General features: G+C 56.8%; 1 protein-coding gene across 1 annotated transcript in view; it reads left to right on the top strand.

Moving 5' to 3' along the window:
- The first annotated feature begins 284 nt into the window (after positions 1-284).
- Positions 285-22,881, top strand: part of LOC136613101 (macrosialin-like) — a 35,957-nt gene continuing 13,360 nt past the window's right edge. The window contains exons 1-2 of the mRNA XM_066593954.1: positions 285-506; positions 21,758-22,608. Of these exons, the coding sequence (XP_066450051.1) occupies positions 461-506; positions 21,758-22,608 (897 nt within the window). The 5' untranslated portion in view covers positions 285-460. The remainder of the gene's footprint in view (positions 507-21,757; positions 22,609-22,881) is intronic.

Raw genomic sequence — 22,881 nt, 5'->3', positions numbered from 1 at the left:
GTCAGTGTTATGGGGGGCTGTGGATGTCAGTGTTATGGGGGCTGTGGATGTCAGTGTTATGGGGGGCTGTGGATGTCAGTGTTATGGGGGCTGTGGCTGGTAAACTTGAAGCTTTGAGTTCCTATTGTGACCTTAATTTCTCTTCTCGTCCGGTTGCGGATGCTGTACATACACTGACCATGGATTTCCACTAGGTGGCGTCACGGGTACGGGTGCAGTCATGGGGGCATTTATGTCTTTCGTGCCATGTGAGGTACACAGTAAGAACTCCGCATTTCCCTACCAGCAATCACAGACACTTCCTCTCCTCATTTCCTTTTACTGACACTAAAAAGGGAAGTGAATGTGGGCGCGATCACATGACAGCGAAATGGGCGAAAGATCCTGATGAAAATGCGGTAGAAGGTGAAGGAACGACCAGACGGCAGGCAGCAAGAAGCGCAGATACCAAGGACCAAGAATGGCAACGCTGCGCAAAATCATTATCTTATGCCTCTACATACAAGGTACTACATCCCCGACATCTCCCCTCAGGAGGTACTACATCCCCCGACATCTCCCCTCAGGAGGTACTACATCCCCCGACATCTCCCCACAGGAGGTACTACATCCCCCGACATCTCCCCACAGGAGGTACTACATCCCCGACATCTCCCCACAGGAGGTACTACATCCCCCGACATCTCCCACAGGAGGTACTACATCCCCCGACATCTCCCACAGGAGGTACTACATCCCCGACATCTCCCCACAGGAGGTACTACATCCCCCGACATCTCCCCACAGGAGGTACTACATCCCCCGACATCTGCCACAGGAGGTACTACATCCCCCGACATCTCCCACAGGAGGTACTACATCCCCGACATCTCCCCACAGGAGGTACTACATCCCCCGACATCTGCCACAGGAGGTACTACATCCCCCGACATCTCCCCACAGGAGGTACTACATCCCCCGACATCTCCCCACAGGAGGTACTACATCCCTGACATCTCCCCACAGGAGGTACTACATCCCCGACATCTCCCCACAGGAGGTACTACATCCCCCGACATCTCCCCACAGGAGGTACTACATCCCCGACATCTCCCACAGGAGGTACTACATCCCCGACATCTCCCCACAGGAGGTACTACATCCCCCGACATCTCCCACAGGAGGTACTACATCCCCCGACATCTCCATACAGGAGGTACTACATCCCCGACATCTCCTCACAGGAGGTACTACATCCCCGACATCTCCCACAGGAGGTACTACATCCCTGACATCTCCCACAGGAGGTACTACATCCCCGACATCTCCCACAGGAGGTACTACATCCCCGACATCTCCCACAGGAGGTACTACATCCCCCACATCTCCCCACAGGAGGTACTACATCCCCGACATCTCCCACAGGAGGTACTACATCCCTGACATCTCCCCACAGGAGGTACTACATCCCCGACATCTCCCACAGGAGGTACTACATCCCCGACATCTCCCACAGGAGGTACTACATCCCCGACATCTCCCACAGGAGGTACTACATCCCCGACATCTCCCACAGGAGGTACTACATCCCCCACATCTCCCCACAGGAGGTACTACATCCCCTACATCTCCCCACAGGAGGTACTACATCCCCCGACATCTCCCACAGGAGGTACTACATCCCCCGACATCTCCCCACAGGAGGTACTACATCCCTGACATCTCCCCACAGGAGGTACTACATCCCTGACATCTCCCACAGGAGGTACTACATCCCCCACATCTCCCCACAGGAGGTACTACATCCCCCGACATCTCCCCACAGGAGGTACTACATCCATGACATCTCCCCACAGGAGGTACTACATCCCCCGACATCTCCCCACAGGAGGTACTACATCCCCGACATCTCCCACAGGAGGTACTACATCCCCGACATCTCCCACAGGAGGTACTACATCCCCCGACATCTGCCACAGGAGGTACTACATCCCCCGACATCTCCCACAGGAGGTACTACGTCCCCCGACATCTCCCACAGGAGGTACTACATCCCCGACAGCTCCCACAGGAGGTACTACATCCCCCGACATCTCCTCACAGGAGGTACTACATCCCCCGACATCTCCCCACAGGAGGTACTACATCCCGACATCTCCCACAGGAGGTACTACATCCCCGACATCTCCTCACAGGAGGTACTACATCCCTGACATCTCCCACAGGAGGTACTACATCCCTGACATCTCCCCACAGGAGGTACTACATCCCCGACATCTCCCCACAGGAGGTACTACATCCCGACATCTCCCACAGGAGGTACTACATCCCCGACATCTCCTCACAGGAGGTACTACATCCCGACATCTCCCACAGGAGGTACTACATCCCCGACATCTCCCACAGGAGGTACTACATCCCCGACATCTCCCACAGGAGGTACTACATCCCCGACATCTCCCACAGGAGGTACTACATCCCCCACATCTCCCCACAGGAGGTACTACATCCCCTACATCTCCCCACAGGAGGTACTACATCCCCCGACATCTGCCACAGGAGGTACTACATCCCCCGACATCTCCCACAGGAGGTACTACATCCCCCGACATCTCCCACAGGAGGTACTACATCCCTGACATCTCCCACAGGAGGTACTACATCCCCCGACATCTCCCACAGGAGGTACTACATCCCCGACATCTCCCCACAGGAGGTACTACATCCCCTACATCTCCCCACAGGAGGTACTACATCCCTGACATCTCCCACAGGAGGTACTACATCCCCCGACATCTCCCCACAGGAGGTACTACATCCCTGACATCTCCCACAGGAGGTACTACATCCCCCGACATCTCCTCACAGGAGGTACTACATCCCCGACATCTCCCCACAGGAGGTACTACATCCCCCGACATCTCCCCACAGGAGGTACTACATCCCGACATCTCCCACAGGAGGTACTACATCCCCGACATCTCCTCACAGGAGGTACTACATCCCCGACATCTCCCACAGGAGGTACTACATCCCCGACATCTGCCACAGGAGGTACTACATCCCCGACATCTGCCACAGGAGGTACTACATCCCCGACATCTGCCACAGGAGGTACTACATCCCCGACATCTGCCACAGGAGGTACTACATCCCCGACATCTCCCCACAGGAGGTACTACATCCCCGACATCTCCCACAGGAGGTACTACATCCCCCGACATCTCCCCACAGGAGGTACTACATCCCCCGACATCTCCCATAGGAGGTACTACATCCCCGACATCTCCCACAGGAGGTACTACATCCCCGACATCTCCATACAGGAGCTACTACATCCCCGACATCTCCCCACAGGAGGTACTACATCCCCGACATCTCCCCACAGGAGGTACTACATCCCCGACATCTCCCACAGGAGGTACTACATCCCCAACATCTCCCACAGGAGGTACTACATCCCCAACATCTCCTCACAGGAGGTACTACATCCCCCGACATCTCCCCACAGGAGGTACTACATTCCCCACATCTCCCCACAGGAGGTACTACATCCCCGACATCTCCCACAGGAGGTACTACATCCCCGACATCTCCCACAGGAGGTACTACATCCCCGACATCTCCCTACAGAAGGTACTACATCCCCGACATCTCCCCACAGGAGGTACTACATCCCCGACATCTCCCACAGGAGGTACTACATCCCCGACATCTCCCACAGGAGGTACTACATCCCTGACATCTCCCCACAGGAGGTACTACATCCCCCGACATCTTCCCACAGGAGGTACTACATCCCCGACATCTCCCACAGGAGGTACTACATCCCCAACATCTCCCACAGGAGGTACTACATCCCCAACATCTCCTCACAGGAGGTACTACATCCCCCGACATCTCCCCACAGGAGGTACTACATTCCCCACATCTCCCCACAGGAGGTACTACATCCCCGACATCTCCCACAGGAGGTACTACATCCCCGACATCTCCCACAGGAGGTACTACATCCCCGACATCTCCCTACAGAAGGTACTACATCCCCGACATCTCCCCTCAGGAGGTACTACATCCCCGACATCTCCCACAGGAGGTACTACATCCCCGACATCTCCCACAGGAGGTACTACATCCCTGACATCTCCCCACAGGAGGTACTACATCCCCCGACATCTTCCCACAGGAGGTACTACATCCCCGACATCTCCCACAGGAGGTACTACATCCCTGACATCTCCCCACTGGAGGTACTACATCCCCGACATCTCCCACAGGAGGTACTACATCCCCGACATCTGCCACAGGAGGTACTACATCCCCCGAAATCTTCCCACAGGAGGTACTACATCCCCGACATCTCCCATAGGAGTTACTACATCCCCGACATCTCCCCACAGGAGGTACTACATCCCCCGACATCTGCCCACAGAAGGTACTACATCCCCCGAAATCTTCCCACAGGAGGTACTACATCCCCGACATCTCCCACAGTAGGTACTACATACCAGACATCTCCCCACAGGAGGTACTACATCCCCGACATCTCCCATAGGAGTTACTACATCCCCGACATCTCCCCACAGGAGGTACTACATCCCCCGACATCTGCCACAGGAGGTACTACATCCCCGACATCTCCCCACAGGAGGTACTACATCACGACATCTCCCCACAGGAGGTACTACATCCCCCGACATCTGCCACAGGAGGTACTACATCCCCGACATCTCCCACAGGAGGTACTACATCCCCGACATCTCCCACAGTAGGTACTACATTCCCCACATCTCCCCACACGAGGTACTACATCCCCGACATCTCCCACAGGAGGTACTACATCCCCGACATCTCCCCACAGGAGGTACTACATCCCCCGACATCTCCCACAGGAGGTACTACATCCCCGACATCTCCTCACAGGAGGTACTACATCCCCGACATCTCCCACAGGAGGTACTACATCCCTGAGATCTCCCATAGGAGGTACTACATCCCCGACATCTCCCACAGGAGGTACTACATCCCCCGACATCTGCCACAGGAGGTACTACATCCCCGACATCTCCCACAGGAGGTACTACATCCCCCGACATCTCCCATAGGAGGTACTACATCCCCGACATCTCCCACAGGAGGTACTACATCCCCCGACATCTGCCACAGGAGGTACTACATCCCCGACATCTCCTTACAGGAGGTACTACATCCCCGACATCTCCCACAGGAGGTACTACATCCCCCGACATCTCCTTACAGGAGGTACTACATCCCCCGACATCTCCCCACAGGAGGTACTACATCCCCGACATCTCCTCACAGGAGGTACTACATCCCCGACATCTCCCACAGGAGGTACTACATCTCTGAAATCTCCCATAGGAGGTACTACATCCCCGACATCTCCTTACAGGAGGTACTACATCCCCCGACATCTCCCCACAGGAGGTACTACATCCCCGACATCTCCCACAGGAGGTACTACATCCCCGACATCTCCTTACAGGAGGTACTACATACCAGACATCTCCCCACAGGAGGTACTACATACCAGACATCTCCCCACAGGAGGTACTACATCCCCGACATCTCCCCACAGGAGGTACTACATCCCCGACATCTCCCCACAGGAGGTACTACATCCCCGACATCTCCCGCAGGAGGTACTACATTCCCCACATCTCCCCACAGGAGGTACTACATCCCCCGACATCTCCCCACAGGAGGTACTACATCCCCGACATCTCCCCACAGGAGGTACTACATCCCCCGACATCTCCCCACAGGAGGTACTACATCCCCGACATCTCCCACAGGAGGTACTACATCCCCCGACATCTCCCCACAGGAGGTACTACATCCCCCGACATCTCCCCACAGGAGGTACTACATTCCCCGACATCTCCCCACAGGAGGTACTACATCCCCCGACATCTCCCCACAGGAGGTACTACATCCCCCGACATCTCCCCTCAGGAGGTACTACATCCCCCGACATCTCCCCACAGGAGGTACTACATCCCCCGACATCTCCCCACAGGAGGTACTACATTCCCCGACATCTCCCCACAGGAGGTACTACATCCCCCGACATCTCCCCTCAGGAGGTACTACATCCCCCGACATCTCCCCTCAGGAGGTACTACATCCCCGACATCTCCCACAGGAGGTACTACATCCCCGACATCTCCCACAGGAGGTACTACATCCCTGACATCTCCCCACAGGAGGTACTACATCCCCCGACATCTTCCCACAGGAGGTACTACATCCCCGACATCTCCCACAGGAGGTACTACATCCCTGACATCTCCCCACTGGAGGTACTACATCCCCGACATCTCCCACAGGAGGTACTACATCCCCGACATCTGCCACAGGAGGTACTACATCCCCCGAAATCTTCCCACAGGAGGTACTACATCCCCGACATCTCCCATAGGAGTTACTACATCCCCGACATCTCCCCACAGGAGGTACTACATCCCCCGACATCTGCCCACAGAAGGTACTACATCCCCCGAAATCTTCCCACAGGAGGTACTACATCCCCGACATCTCCCACAGTAGGTACTACATACCAGACATCTCCCCACAGGAGGTACTACATCCCCGACATCTCCCATAGGAGTTACTACATCCCCGACATCTCCCCACAGGAGGTACTACATCCCCCGACATCTGCCACAGGAGGTACTACATCCCCGACATCTCCCCACAGGAGGTACTACATCACGACATCTCCCCACAGGAGGTACTACATCCCCCGACATCTGCCACAGGAGGTACTACATCCCCGACATCTCCCACAGGAGGTACTACATCCCCGACATCTCCCACAGTAGGTACTACATTCCCCACATCTCCCCACACGAGGTACTACATCCCCGACATCTCCCACAGGAGGTACTACATCCCCGACATCTCCCCACAGGAGGTACTACATCCCCCGACATCTCCCACAGGAGGTACTACATCCCCGACATCTCCTCACAGGAGGTACTACATCCCCGACATCTCCCACAGGAGGTACTACATCCCTGAGATCTCCCATAGGAGGTACTACATCCCCGACATCTCCCACAGGAGGTACTACATCCCCCGACATCTGCCACAGGAGGTACTACATCCCCGACATCTCCCACAGGAGGTACTACATCCCCCGACATCTCCCATAGGAGGTACTACATCCCCGACATCTCCCACAGGAGGTACTACATCCCCCGACATCTGCCACAGGAGGTACTACATCCCCGACATCTCCCACAGGAGGAACTACATCCCTGACATCTCCCCACAGGAGGTACTACATCTCTGACATCTCCCATAGGAGGTACTACATCCCCGACATCTCCTTACAGGAGGTACTACATCCCCCGACATCTCCCCACAGGAGGTACTACATCCCCGACATCTCCTCACAGGAGGTACTACATCCCCGACATCTCCCACAGGAGGTACTACATCTCTGACATCTCCCATAGGAGGTACTACATCCCCGACATCTCCTTACAGGAGGTACTACATCCCCCGACATCTCCCCACAGGAGGTACTACATCCCCGACATCTCCCACACGAGGTACTACATCCCCGACATCTCCTTACAGGAGGTACTACATACCAGACATCTCCCCACAGGAGGTACTACATACCAGACATCTCCCCACAGGAGGTACTACATCCCCGACATCTCCCCACAGGAGGTACTACATCCCCGACATCTCCCCACAGGAGGTACTACATCCCCGACATCTCCCCACAGGAGGTACTACATCCCCGACATCTCCCCACAGGAGGTACTACATCCCCGACATCTCCCGCAGGAGGTACTACATTCCCCACATCTCCCCACAGGAGGTACTACATCCCCCGACATCTCCCTACAGGAGGTACTACATCCCCCGACATCTCCCCACAGGAGGTACTACATCCCCCGACATCTCCCACTGTAGGTACTACATCCCCCGACATCTCCCTACAGGAGGTACTACATCCCCCGACATCTCCCCACAGGAGGTACTACATCCCCGACATCTCCCCACAGGAGGTACTACATCCCCCGACATCTCCCCACAGGAGGTACTACATCCCCGACATCTCCCACAGGAGGTACTACATCCCCCGACATCTCCCCACAGGAGGTACTACATCCCCCGACATCTCCCCACAGGAGGTACTACATTCCCCGACATCTCCCCACAGGAGGTACTACATCCCCCGACATCTCCCCACAGGAGGTACTACATCCCCCGACATCTCCCCTCAGGAGGTACTACATCCCCCGACATCTCCCCACAGGAGGTACTACATCCCCCGACATCTCCCCACAGGAGGTACTACATTCCCCGACATCTCCCCACAGGAGGTACTACATCCCCCGACATCTCCCCTCAGGAGGTACTACATCCCCCGACATCTCCCCTCAGGAGGTACTACATCCCCCGACATCTCCCCACAGGAGGTACTGCATCCCCCGACATCTCCCCACAGGAGGTACTACATCCCCGACATCTCCCACAGGAGGTACTACATCCCTGACATCTCCCCACAGGAGGTACTACATCCCCCGACATCTTCCCACAGGAGGTACTACATCCCCGACATCTCCCACAGGAGGTACTACATCCCTGACATCTCCCCACTGGAGGTACTACATCCCCGACATCTCCCACAGGAGGTACTACATCCCCAACATCTCCCACAGGAGGTACTACATCCCCGACATCCGCCACAGGAGGTACTACATCCCCCGAAATCTTCCCACAGGAGGTACTACATCCCCGACATCTCCCATAGGAGTTACTACATCCCCGACATCTCCCCACAGGAGGTACTACATCCCCCGACATCTGCCCACAGAAGGTACTACATCCCCCGAAATCTTCCCACAGGAGGTACTACATCCCCGACATCTCCCATAGGAGTTACTACATCCCCGACATCTCCCCACAGGAGGTACTACATCCCCCGACATCTGCCACAGGAGGTACTACATCCCCGACATCTCCCCACAGGAGGTACTACATCACGACATCTCCCCACAGGAGGTACTACATCCCCCGACATCTGCCACAGGAGGTACTACATCCCCGACATCTCCCACAGGAGGTACTACATCCCCGACATCTCCCACAGTAGGTACTACATTCCCCACATCTCCCCACACGAGGTACTACATCCCCGACATCTCCCACAGGAGGTACTACATCCCCGACATCTCCCCACAGGAGGTACTACATCCCCGACATCTCCCACAGTAGGTACTACATCCCCGACATCTCCCCACAGGAGGTACTACATCCCCCGACATCTCCCCACAGGAGGTACTACATCCCCGACATCTCCCCACAGGAGGTACTACATCCCCCGACATCTCCCCACAGGAGGTACTACATCCCCGACATCTCCTCACAGGAGGTACTACATCCCTGACATCTGCCACAGGAGGTACTACATCCCTGACATCTCCTTACAGGAGGTACTACATCCCCGACATCTCCCCACAGGAGGTACTACATCCCCCGACATCTCCCCACAGGAGGTACTACATCCCCCGACATCTCCCCACAGGAGGTACTACATCCCCGACATCTCCCACAGGAGGTACTACATCCCCGACATCTCCTCACAGGAGGTACTACATCCCCGACATCTCCCCACAGGAGGTACTACATCCCCCGACATCTCCTCACAGGAGGTACTACATCCCCGACATCTCCCACAGGAGGTACTACATCCCTGACATCTCCCATAGGAGGTACTACATCCCCGACATCTGCCACAGGAGGTACTACATCCCCGACATCTCCCACAGGAGGTACTACATCCCCCGACATCTCCCATAGGAGGTACTACATCCCCGACATCTCCCACAGGAGGTACTACATCCCTGACATCTCCCATAGGAGGTACTACATCTCTGACATCTCCCATAGGAGGTACTACATCCCCGACATCTCCTTACAGGAGGTACTACATCCCCCGACATCTCCCCACAGGAGGTACTACATCCCCGACATCTCCTTACAGGAGGTACTACATACCAGACATCTCCCCACAGGAGGTACTACATACCAGACATCTCCCCACAGGAGGTACTATATCCCCGACATCTCCCCACAGGAGGTACTACATCCCTGACATCTCCTCACAGGAGGTACTACATCCCCCGACATCTCCCCACAGGAGGTACTACATCCCCGACATCTCCCCACAGGAGGTACTACATCCCCGACATCTCCCACAGGAGGTACTACATCCCCGACATCTCCTACAGGAGGTACTACATCCCCGACATCTCCCCACAGGAGGTACTACATCCCCGACATCTCCCCACAGGAGGTACTACATCCCCGACATCTCCCCACAGGAGGTACTACATCCATGACATCTCCCCACAGGAGGTACTACATCCCCGACATCTCCCACAGGAGGTACTACATCCCCGACATCTCCTTACAGGAGGTACTACATCCCCGACATCTCCCCACAGGAGGTACTACATCCCCGACATCTCCTTACAGGAGGTACTACATCCCCGACATCTCCTTATAGGAGGTACTACATCCCCGACATCTCCCCACAGTAGGTACTACATCCCTGACATCTCCCACAGGAGGTACTACATCCCCCGACATCTCCCCACAGGAGGTACTACATCCCCGACATCTCCCTACAGGAGGTACTACATCCCCCGACATCTCCCCACAGGAGGTACTACATCCCCGACATCTCCCACAGGAGGTACTACATCCCCGACATCTCCTACAGGAGGTACTACATCCCCGACATCTCCCACAGGAGGTACTACATCCCCGACATCTCCCCACAGGAGGTACTACATCCCCGACATCTCCCCACAGGAGGTACTACATCCCCGACATCTCCCCACAGGAGGTACTACATCCATGACATCTCCCCACAGGAGGTACTACATCCCCGACATCTCCCACAGGAGGTACTACATCCCCGACATCTCCTTACAGGAGGTACTACATCCCCGACATCTCCCCACAGGAGGTACTACATCCCCGACATCTCCTTACAGGAGGTACTACATCCCCGACATCTCCTTATAGGAGGTACTACATCCCCGACATCTCCCCACAGTAGGTACTACATCCCTGACATCTCCCACAGGAGGTACTACATCCCCCGACATCTCCCCACAGGAGGTACTACATCCCCGACATCTCCCACAGGAGGTACTACATCCTTGACATCTCCCACAGGAGGTACTACATCCCCGACATCTCCCCACAGGAGGTACTACATCCCCGACATCTCCCCACAGGAGGTACTACATCCCCGACATCTCCCACAGTAGGTACTACATCCCCGACATCTTCCACAGGAGGTACTACATCCCTGACATCTCCCCACAGGAGGTACTACATCCCCGACATCTCCCCACAGGAGGTACTACATACCAGACATCTCCCACAGTAGGGACTACATCCCCGACATCTCCCCACAGGAGGTACTACATACCAGACATCCCCCACAGTAGGGACTATATCCCCGCTGTTTACTGTGAGGTGTAAATAATAGGTTCCACTAATGCCGCCGGCCGCTGCCATTGTGTCAGCACCACATATATAATGGGGGTTTCTTGCAACTTTTTACACTTTTTTTCCCCTAAATGTATCTTTTTTTTGCTGATTCGAAGCCCGCTAAGGTCCGCACGCTCTCAGAGTTCGCACGCTCTCAGGGCCCGCACGCTCTTAGGGCCTGCACGCTCTCAGGGTCCCGCATACTCTCAGGGTTCGCACACTCTCAGGGTCCCGCATGCTCTCAGGGTCCCGCACGCTCTAAGTGCCCGCACGCTCTCAGGGCCCGCACGCTCTAGGGGCCCGCACGCTCTAGGGGCCCGTACGCTCTCAGGGTCCCGCATGCTCTCAGGGTTCGCACACTCTCAGGGTCCCGCACGCTCTAGGGGCCCGCACGCTCTCAGGGTTCGCAGGCTCTCAGGGCTCGCACGCTCTCAGGGTTCGCAGTCTCTAAGGGTTCGCAGTCTCTAAGGGTTCGCAGTCTCTAAGGGACCGCACGCTCTCAGGGCCCGCACGCTCCCAGGGCCCGCACACTCTCGGGGCGACTGTCGATGGGACTTTCTAATGTTAAAAACGCTTCGCACAAAAATCACAAAGCGCCAACTTGTGATACAGTTTTAACATTAGAGAGTCCCACTGACAATCGTGGTGAAGAAAATGCAGCGACATCGCAGCGTTAACCCCCGAGTGTGTGCGGCCCCTAAGGGCCCTCTCTGTGCTGTGAAGGGGTTTGTAATGTCATGTTTTGATCACTTTCTATTCTGCTTTTTGTAAGGCAGTCGCTCCTATCGCCATGGCTTTGTGGGGTTTCTGTACTTAGCTATTGGGGTGCGCTCTGGTTTTACGGGTTTAGTTGTTTTTACTTTTCATTATTGTCTCTTTAGACTTGAATATCCCCATTTTTATCATTCTTATAATACACTGCAATACATCAGTATAGCAGTGTATTATAAAGCCTATGAAGCTTAGCTAGAGGCAGACCCAGAGGCCATATACAAGCCTCTGGGTGCATAAGCAACCCATCGGGACCCCAAAATCACATCAAAGGAGCCCCCTCCAGTGGCATGTAACAGGTTAAACATCAGGGATCGTCGGTTTCTCCGAGCTGTGCTATTTGAGGCAAGTGCCAGGCTGTTATCCTACAGCCAAGCACCAGTTCCCTGGCATGGTAGACCCATGCCAGGCTTCTGATGCAGCACTCTAAACAGGCAATTGCATCAGAATAAAGCCCCTTAACGGCCACCATTATAAGGTGTGCGGGTGGTTGTTAAGGGGTTAGGCTGTCCACATGACATGCCCAAAAATATGCACCTAGAAGGTGAGTAAGAAGACTTATAAGGCCATTCACGCTCCTCTGGGTAATACCCAAATAAGGGAGATCGACCAATACCTCTGCAGTGCCACCTATTGGAAGGCAACATTCCTTCAAGTCAAAGTCAGACTCTTTATACAAGCCTTGTAACAATGACTGGGAAATGAAAGCCGAGCCAGAATCCATACACAGACAGCTGTTTCCGGGTGCTCCGACCTCATCAGTGTACAGTAGGTTTCTGGCTCGGCCAGCGAGAGGCCTGTGACGGGTCAAGAACGCAGTCTTTACTCCTTAGGTAGACACCTAGACGATGAGTGAGGAGACTTCTAAGGCCATTCATGCTCCTCTGGGATATCCATGGAATACAGAGCATAAACAAGCCCACGTGAATGAGAAAATCATATGTGCTACGAAACACATCACGCTCATCTACCAGCATAGAATCCTAGAATGGTAGAGTTGGAAGGGACCCCCGGGGTCATCGGGTCCAACCCCCTGCTCAGTGCAGGATCACTAAATCATCCCAGACAGATGTCTGTCCAGCCTCTGAACACTTCCATTGAAGGAGAACTCACCACCTCCCGTGGCAACCTGTTCCACTCATTGATCCCTTCACTGTCTAATATCTAATCTGTGTCTCCTCCCTTTCAGTTTCATCCCATTGCTTTTAGTCTTTCCTTGTGCAGATAAGAATAGGGCTGATCCCTCTGCACTGTGACAGCCCTTCAGAAGTGGGGTGCCCAGAACTGGACACAGTATTCCAGATGAGGTCTGACTAAGGAAGAGTAGAGGGGATAATGACCTCACGTGATCTAGACTCTACACTTCTCTTAATACATCCCAGAATTGTGTTTGCCTTTTTGGCTGCTGCATCACATTGTTGACTCATGTTCAGTCTATGATCTATTAGTATACCCAAGTCTTTTTCACATGTGCTGCTGCTTAGCCCAACTCCTTCCATTCTGTATCTGCTTTCTTCATTTTCCTTGCCCAGATGTAGGACTTTGCATTTCTCCTTGTTAAATACCATTCTGTTAGTCACCGACCACTGTGCAAGCTTTTCTAGATCTTTTTGAATCCTCTCTCTTCCCTGGTGTTAGCTATCCCTCCTAGCTTTGTGTCATCAGCAAATTTGATCAGTTTCCCATCAATTCCCTCCCCCAGATCATTTATAACAATTTTGACCAACACTGGGCCCAGGACAGAGCCTTGTGGTCCCCACTTGATACATTCTTCTACTTGGATGTGCAGCCATTTATGACCACTCTTTGATTACTCAGCCAGTTGTGAATCCACCTAACAGTTGCCTTGTCAATCCCAGATTTGGTCATTTTTACAATAAGTATGATATGAGATACTTTGTCAGATGCTTTACTAAAGTCAAGATATACTATATCCACCGCATTTCCCTGATCAGCCCAGTCAGTGATTCTGTCATTGAAGGAAATTAGATCCGTCTGGCATGACCTGTTTGTTACACACCCACGCTGGCTCTGGTTGATTACTCCATTCTCATCCAAGTACTTGCATACATGCTGTTTAATAATTTGTTCAGAGATCCTTCCCGGTATAGCAGTCAGGCTCACAGGCCTGCAGTTTCCTGGATTCTTACCTTTTTAAAAAATAGGGACATTTGCACTTTTCCAATCTTCTCTGACTTCTCCTGTTCTCCAGGAATTTTCACAGATTATGGCGAGTGGTTCAGCAATTACCTCCGCTGCTTCCTTTAGTATCCTAGGATGTAATTCATCTGGACCTTGAGACTTGGGTTCATGTAAGGGCGGCTGCACACGGCCGTGACGGGCTCTGCAGCAGAATTCTGCGGCGGAGCACGTCACGGCGCTCCCCAGAGACCCCATACTTACCTGCGGATCCGGCGTCTTCCGTCTCGCATGACGCTTCGGCGCACATGCGCCGCAGTGTCATGTGACACGCCGGCCGCATCATATGACACGCCCACAGCGTCACATGATGCGCCGGCTGAGTCATATGACACGGCTGGTGGTGGGCGGGGAAGCGGTTTCACGCTATCTTCCGCTGTGTTACAGTGGAAGATAGCGTGACAGACGGGCTTCTATTGACTGCAATGGAAGCCGTCCGCGCGTACACCCGCGGCAAATAGAGCATGCCGTGGTTGAGTACGGGTGATTTCACGGTGCGGAATTTCGCGATGGAATTCTGCACCGTGAGCATTGAGCTATTAGGTTCAATAAAACCTAATAGCTGCGGGCAACACGGCGGATTTTCGCTGCGTATTACGCGGCGGAAATCCGTCCGTGGGAAGGAGCCCTAAGTTAGCTGAGTGTTCCCTCACCATCTCTCTGCTTATAGGTAGCCTACATTCTTTTATTCCCCCAATAGCACAGGGAAGATCAGCTGATGTTACATCTACTTTCTGAGAGAAAACAGATACAAAATAGGAATTTAACAGTCCGTCCTTCTCACCATCATTCTTAACCAATTCCCCATTTTCATCCTGTAAGCATCCAATAGCATCTCTGACTTTTCTTTTGCTTTTGACCCCCAAATCCCTTTTTATTGCTTTTGGCCTCTCTTACAAGCCTCAGTTCATTATCAGCTTTAGCTTTTCTGACCCTTGCCCTACAGTTTCGGCAGACCCCATTATATTCTTTAGATATTCCCCCTCTTTCCATTTGATAAACATATTTTTCTTCCTCTTTAACATGTGTACAAGGTCTGTGTTCATCCATGATGTCGGTCGGTGTTTATCAGACCAGCCTTGTGCTTGTTCGCACGCACACAGCCTTACGGCTCACCCCAAAATTGCGCATTCCCTGCTGTTTGCATTTTTTTGTGCCTGTATTCATTGTGCTTTTCGCAGGCACATAAATAACGCAGTAGGCCTCATGGATTTCAGGCGGATTCCTGCAGGTTTATGAGATCCCATCCACTTCAATGGCCTATTTTGGTTCCTGTAAATATGCACTTGAAAACGCAGGTCCGAATACGCCAATGCAAATCAGTGGGGCCTGAGCTCCCCATACCCCGTCCGTGTGAACGAGGCCTAAAAAATCCTCCACTGACGGTGAAAGCTGGAAGTTCAGAACAGCAATGTTGTTGTGACACCTCTATGCCCGATACTCCACAGCGCTCGCCGCGGTCCGTAGACCTGCCTCTATGCCCGATACTCCACAGCGCTCGCCGCGGTCCGTAGACCTGCCTCTATGTCCGATACTCCACAGCGCTCGCCGCGGTCCGTAGACCTGCCTCTATGCCCGATACTCCACAGCGCTCGCCGCGGTCCGTAGACCTGCCTCTATGCCCGATACTCCACAGCGCTCGCCGCGGTCCGTAGACCTGCCTCTATGCCCGATACTCCACAGCGCTCGCCCCGGTCCGTAGACCTGCCTCTATGCCCGATACTCCACAGCGCTCGCCGCGGTCCGTAGACCTGCCTCTATGCCCGATACTCCACAGCGCTCGCCGCGGTCCGTAGACCTGCCTCTATGCCCGATACTCCACAGCGCTCGCCGCGGTCCGTAGACCTGCCTCTATGCCCGATACTCCACAGCGCTCGCCGCGGTCCGTAGACCTGCCTCTTTGCCCGATACTCCACAGCGCTCGCCGCGGTCCGTAGACCTGCCTCTGTGCCCGATACGCCACAGCGCTCACCGCGGTCCGTAGACCTGCCTCTATGCCCGATACTCCACAGCGCTCGCCGCGGTCCGTAGACCTGCCTCTATGCCCGATACTCCACAGCGCTCGCCGCGGTCCGTAGACCTGCCTCTATGCCCGATACTCCACAGCGCTCGCCGCGGTCCGAAGAACTGCCTCTATGCCCGATACTCCACAGCGCTCGCCGCGGTCCGTAGAGCTGCCTCTATGCCCGATACTCCACAGCGCTCGCCGCGGTCCGTAGACCTGCCTCTATGCCCGATACTCCACAACGCTCGCCGCGGTCCGTAGACCTGCCTCTATGCCCGATACTCCACAGCGCTCGCCGCGGTCCGTAGACCTGCCTCTATGCCCGATACTCCACAGCGCTCGCCGCGGTCCGTAGACCTGCCTCTATGCCCGATACTCCACAGCGCTCGCCGCGGTCCGTAGACCTGCCTCTATGCCCGATACTCCACAGCGCTCGCCCCGGTCCGTAGACCTGCCTCTATGCCCGATACTCCACAGCGCTCGCCGCGGTCCGTAGACCTGCCTCTATGCCCGATACTCCACAGCGCTCGCCGCGGTCCGTAGACCTGCCTCTATGCCCGATACTCCACAGCGCTCGCCGCGGTCCGTAGACCTGCCTCTATGCCCGATACTCCACAGCGCTCGCCGCGGTCCGTAGACCTGCCTCTTTGCCCGATACTCCACAGCGCTCGCCGCGGTCCGTAGACCTGCCTCTGTGCCCGATACGCCACAGCGCTCGCCGCGGTCCGTAGACCTGCCTCTATGCCCGATACTCCACAGCGCTCGCCGCGGTCCGTAGACCTGCCTCTTTGCCCGATACTCCACAGTGCTCGCCGCGGTCCGTAGACCTGCCTCTGTGCCCGATACGCCACAGCGCTCGCCGCGGTCCGTAGACCTGCCTCTATGTCCGATACTCCACAGCGCTCGCCGCGGTCTGTAGAACTGCCTCTATGCCCGATACTCCACAGCGCTCACCGCGGTCCGTAGACCTGCCTCTATGCCCGATACTCCACAGCGCTCGCCGCGGTCCGTAGATCTGCCTCTATGCCCGATACTCCACAGCGCTCGCCGCAGTCCGTAGACCTGCCTCTATGCCCGATACTCCACAACGCTCGCCGCGGTCCGTAGACCTGCCTCTATGCCCGATACTCCACAGCGCTCGCCGCGGTCCGTAGACCTGCCTCTATGCCAGATACGCCACAGCGCTCGCCGCGGTCCGTAGACCTGCCTCTATGCCCGATACTCCACAGCGTTCGCCGCGGTCCGTAGACCTGCCTCTATGCCCGATACTCCACAGCGCTCGCCGCGGTCCGTAGACCTGCCTCTATGCCCGATACTCCACAGCGCTCGCCGCGGTCCGTAGACCTGCCTCTATGCCCGATACCCCACAGCGCTCGCCGCGGTCCGTAGACCTGCCTCTATGCCCGATACTCCACAGCATTTGCCGCGGTCCGTAGACCTGCCTCTATGCCGGACAGTCCACAGCGCTCGCCGCGGTCCGTAGATCTGCCTCTATGCCCGATACTCCACAGCGCTCGCCGCGGTCCGTAGACCTGCCTCTATGCCCGATACTCCACAGCGCTCGCCGCGGTCCGTAGACCTGCCTCTATGCCCGATACTCCACAGCGCTCGCCGCGGTCCGTAGACCTGCCTCTATGCCCGATACTCCACAGCGCTCGCCGCGGTCCGTAGAGCTGCCTCTATGCCCGATACTCCACAGCGCTCGCCGCGGTCCGTAGAGCTGCCTCTATGCCTGATACTTTATAGCGCTCGCCGCGGTCCGTAGACCTGCCTCTATGCCCGATACTCCACAGCGCTCGCCGCGGTCCGTAGACCTGCCTCTATGCCCGATACTCCACAGCGCTCGCCGCGGTCCGTAGACCTGCCTCTATGCCCGATACTCCACAGCGCTCGCCGCGGTCCGTAGACCTGCCTCTATGCCCGATACTCCACAGCGCTCGCCGCGGTCCGTAGACCTGCCTCTATGCCCGATACTCCACAGCGCTTGCCGCGGTCCGTAGACCTGCCTCTATGCCCGATACTCCACAGCGCTCGCCGCGGTCCGTAGAGCTGCCTCTATGCCCGATACTCCACAGCGCTCGCCGCGGTCCGTAGAGCTGCCTCTATGCCCGATACTCCACAACGCTCGCCGCGGTCCGTAGAACTGCCTCTATGCCGGATACTCCACAGCGCTCGCCGCGGTGCGTAGACCTGCCTCTATGCCCGATACTCCACAGCGCTCGCCGCGGTCCGTAGACCTGCCTCTATGCCCGATACTCCGCAGCGCTCGCCGCGGTCCGTAGACCTGCCTCTATGCCCGATACTCCACAGCGCTCGCCGCGGTGCGTAGACCTGCCTCTATGCCCGATACTCCACAGCGCTCGCCGCGGTCCGTAGACCTGCCTCTATGCCCGATACTCCACAGCGCTCGCCGCGGTCCGTAGACCTGCCTCTATGCCCGATACTCCACAACGCTCGCCGCGGTCCGTAGACCTGCCTCTATGCCCGATACTCCACAGCGCTCGCCGCGGTCCGTAGACCTGCCTCTATGCCCGATACTCCACAGCGCTCGCCGCGGTCCGTAGACCTGCCTCTATGCCTGATACTTTACAGCGCTCGCCGCAGTCCGTAGAACTGCCTCTATGCCCGATACTCCACAGCACTCGCCGCGGTCCGTAGACCTGCCTCTATGCCCGATACTCCACAGCGCTCGCCGCGGTCCGTAGACCTGCCTCTATGCCCGATACTCCACAGCGCTCGCCGCGGTGCGTAGACCTGCCTCTATGCCCGATACTCCACAGCGCTCGCCGCGGTCCGTAGACCTGCCTCTATGCCCGATACTCCACAGCGCTCGCCGCGGTCCGTAGACCTGCCTCTATGCCCGATACTCCACAACGCTCGCCGCGGTCCGTAGACCTGCCTCTATGCCTGATACTTTACAGCGCTCGCCGCGGTCCGTAGACCTGCCTCTATGCCCGATACTCCACAGCGCTCGCCGCGGTCCGTAGAACTGCCTCTATGCCCGATACTCCACAGCGCTCGCCGCGGTCCGTAGACCTGCCTCTATGCCCGATACTCCACAGCGCTCGCCGCGGTCCGTAGACCTGCCTCTATGCCCGATACTCCACAGCGCTCGCCGCGGTCCGTAGAACTGCCTCTATGCCCGATACTCCACAGCGCTCGCCGCGGTCCGTAGACCTGCCTCTATGCCAGATACGCCACAGCGCTCGCCGCGGTCCGTAGACCTGCCTCTATGCCCGATACTCCACAGCGCTCGCCCCGGTCCGTAGACCTGCCTCTATGCCGGATAGTCCACAACGGTCGCCGCGGTCCGTAAACCTGCCTCTATGCCCGATACTCCACAGCGCTCGCCGCGGTCCGTAGAACTGCCTCTATGCCCGATACTCCACAGCGCTCGCCGCGGTCCGTAGAGCTGCCTCTATGCCCGATACTCCACAGCGCTCGCCGCGGTCCGTAGAGCTGCCTCTATGCCGGATAGTCCACAGCGCTCGCCGCGGTCCGTAGACCTGCCTCTATGCCCGATACTCCACAGCGCTCGCCGCGGTCCGTAGACCTGCCTCTATGCCCGATACTCCACAGCGCTCGCCGCGGTCCGTAGACCTGCCTCTATGCCCGATACTCCACAGCGCTCGCCGCGGTCCGTAGACCTGCCTCTATGCCCGATACTCCACAGCGCTCGCCGCGGTCCGTAGACCTGCCTCTATGCCCAATACTCCACAGCGCTCGCCGCGGTCCGTAGACCTGCCTCTATGCCCGATACTCCACAGCGCTCGCCGCGGTCCGTAGAGCTGCCTCTATGCCCGATACTCCACAGCGCTCGCCGCGGTCCGTAGACCTGCCTCTATGCCCGATACTCCACAGCGCTCGCCGCGGTCCGTAGACCTGCCTCTATGCCCGATACTCCACAGCGCTCGCCGCGGTCCGTAGACCTGCCTCTATGCCCGATTCTCCACAGCGCTCGCCGCGGTCCGTAGAACTGCCTCTATGCCGGATAGTCCACAACGCTCGCCGCGGTCCGTAGACCTGCCTCTATGCCCGATACTCCACAGCGCTCGCCGCGGTCCGTAGACCTGCCTCTATGCCCGATACTCCACAGCGCTCGCCGCGGTCCGTAGACCTGCCTCTATGCCCGATTCTCCACAGCGCTCGCCGCGGTCCGTAGAACTGCCTCTATGCCGGATAGTCCACAGCGCTCGCCGCGGTCCGTAGACCTGCCTCTATGCCCGATACTCCACAGCGCTCGCCGCGGTCCGTAGACCTGCCTCTATGCCCGATACTCCACAGCGCTCGCCGCGGTCCGTAGACCTGCCTCTATGCCCGATACTCCACAGCGCTCGCCGCGGTCCGTAGACCTGCCTCTATGCCCGATACTCCACAGCGCTCGCCGCGGTCCGTAGAGCTGCCTCTATGCCCGATACTCCACAGCGCTCGCCGCGGTCCGTAGACCTGCCTCTATGCCCGATACTCCACAGCGCTCGCCGCGGTCCGTAGACCTGCCTCTATGCCCGATACTCCACAGCGCTCGCCGCGGTCCGTAGACCTGCCTCTATGCCCGATTCTCCACAGCGCTCGCCGCGGTCCGTAGAACTGCCTCTATGCCGGATAGTCCACAACGCTCGCCGCGGTCCGTAGACCTGCCTCTATGCCCGATACTCCACAGCGCTCGCCGCGGTCCGTAGACCTGCCTCTATGCCCGATACTCCACAGCGCTCGCCGCGGTCCGTAGACCTGCCTCTATGCCCGATTCTCCACAGCGCTCGCCGCGGTCCGTAGACCTGCCTCTATGCCCGATTCTCCACAGCGCTCGCCGCGGTCCGTGGACCTGCCTCTATGCCGGATAGTCCACAGCGCTCGCCGCGGTCCGTAGACCTGCCTCTATGCCCGATACTCCACAGCGCTCGCCCCGGTCCGTAGAGCTGCCTCTATGCCCGATACTCCACAGCGCTCGCCGCGGTCCGTAGACCTGCCTCTATGCCCGATTCTCCACAGCGCTCGCCGCGGTCCGTAGACCTGCCTCTATGCCCGATTCTCCACAGCGCTCGCCGCGGTCCGTGGACCTGCCTCTATGCCGGATAGTCCACAGCGCTCGCCGCGGTCCGTAGACCTGCCTCTATGCCCGATACTCCACAGCGCTCGCCCCGGTCCGTAGAGCTGCCTCTATGCCCGATACTCCACAGCGCTCGCCGCGGTCCGTAGATCTGCACGCACGTGTCCTCCTTACTCACTATGGCTTCTGTGTTTGTATTGCAGCTTGTTGTGGTGACCAAGAACATTCTCCGACTGAAAGGAGCGCCACCGCAGCGTGTGCGCCGTGCCCGAAGAAAACAACCACGCACCGCATGACAACACACTCCACGCTACACACAACTCATACCACTGCCCGTAGTACACCCCGTCCCACCGCACACGCCAATCACACATCTACACCAGCTGCACACGCTAACACAACTACACCCCATCCCACCACACACGCCAATCACACATCTACACCAGCTGCACACGCTAACACAACTACACCCCGTCCCACCGCACACGCCAATCACACATCTACACCAGCTGCACACGCTAACACAACTACACCCCATCCCACCGCACACGCCAATCACACATCTACACCAGCTGCACACGCTAACACAACTACACCCCATCCCACCGCACACGCCAATCACACATCTACACCAGCTGCACACGCTAACACAACTACACCCCATCCCACCGCACACGCCAATCACACATCTACACCAGCTGCACACGCTAACACAACTACACCCCATCCCACCGCACACGCCAATCACACATCTACACCAGCTGCACACGCTAACACAACTACACCCCATCCCACCGCACACGCCAATCACACATCTACACCAGCTGCACACGCTAACACAACTACACCCCATCCCACCGCACACGCCAATCACACATCTACACCAGCGGCACACGCTAACACAACGTATTTTACAACCATCCCAGCTGGAAATCAGACTTCTCTCCCCCCGACGGCGCCCCCTACGGAGTACGTGGTCAATGGCACAACAGGCGTATGCTTGAGGATAACAGCGTCCTTCAGAATATCCTTCAATGACAGCGCTCGGCCGGGGGTAAGTCCGCGGGCGATCATCGTATGGAGTAAGTTGGCAGTCGTTGGCCCGTGTTCACATGATCTGCAAGGATTTGGCGTTTGACATCAATCAAGTCTAGTATGTTGTCCTAAAAATGATCTGTCGGTGGCGCTATTTCCCTTCGGGTAAGCTAGCGTCTGCAGAGAAGGGGGCGAGCGATCTCCAACGCCGCTGAAATGACCATAAAGGCCCATCGCTCCATCTGCGTGGCCAAGATGGCGTGCAGACGGATCTCTAGGTGGCACCATAAGC

Source organism: Eleutherodactylus coqui, chromosome 2 (genome assembly GCF_035609145.1).
Source record: "Eleutherodactylus coqui strain aEleCoq1 chromosome 2, aEleCoq1.hap1, whole genome shotgun sequence".
Classification (NCBI taxonomy): domain Eukaryota; kingdom Metazoa; phylum Chordata; class Amphibia; order Anura; family Eleutherodactylidae; genus Eleutherodactylus; species Eleutherodactylus coqui.
This window is presented reverse-complemented; position numbering and strand designations above follow the sequence as displayed.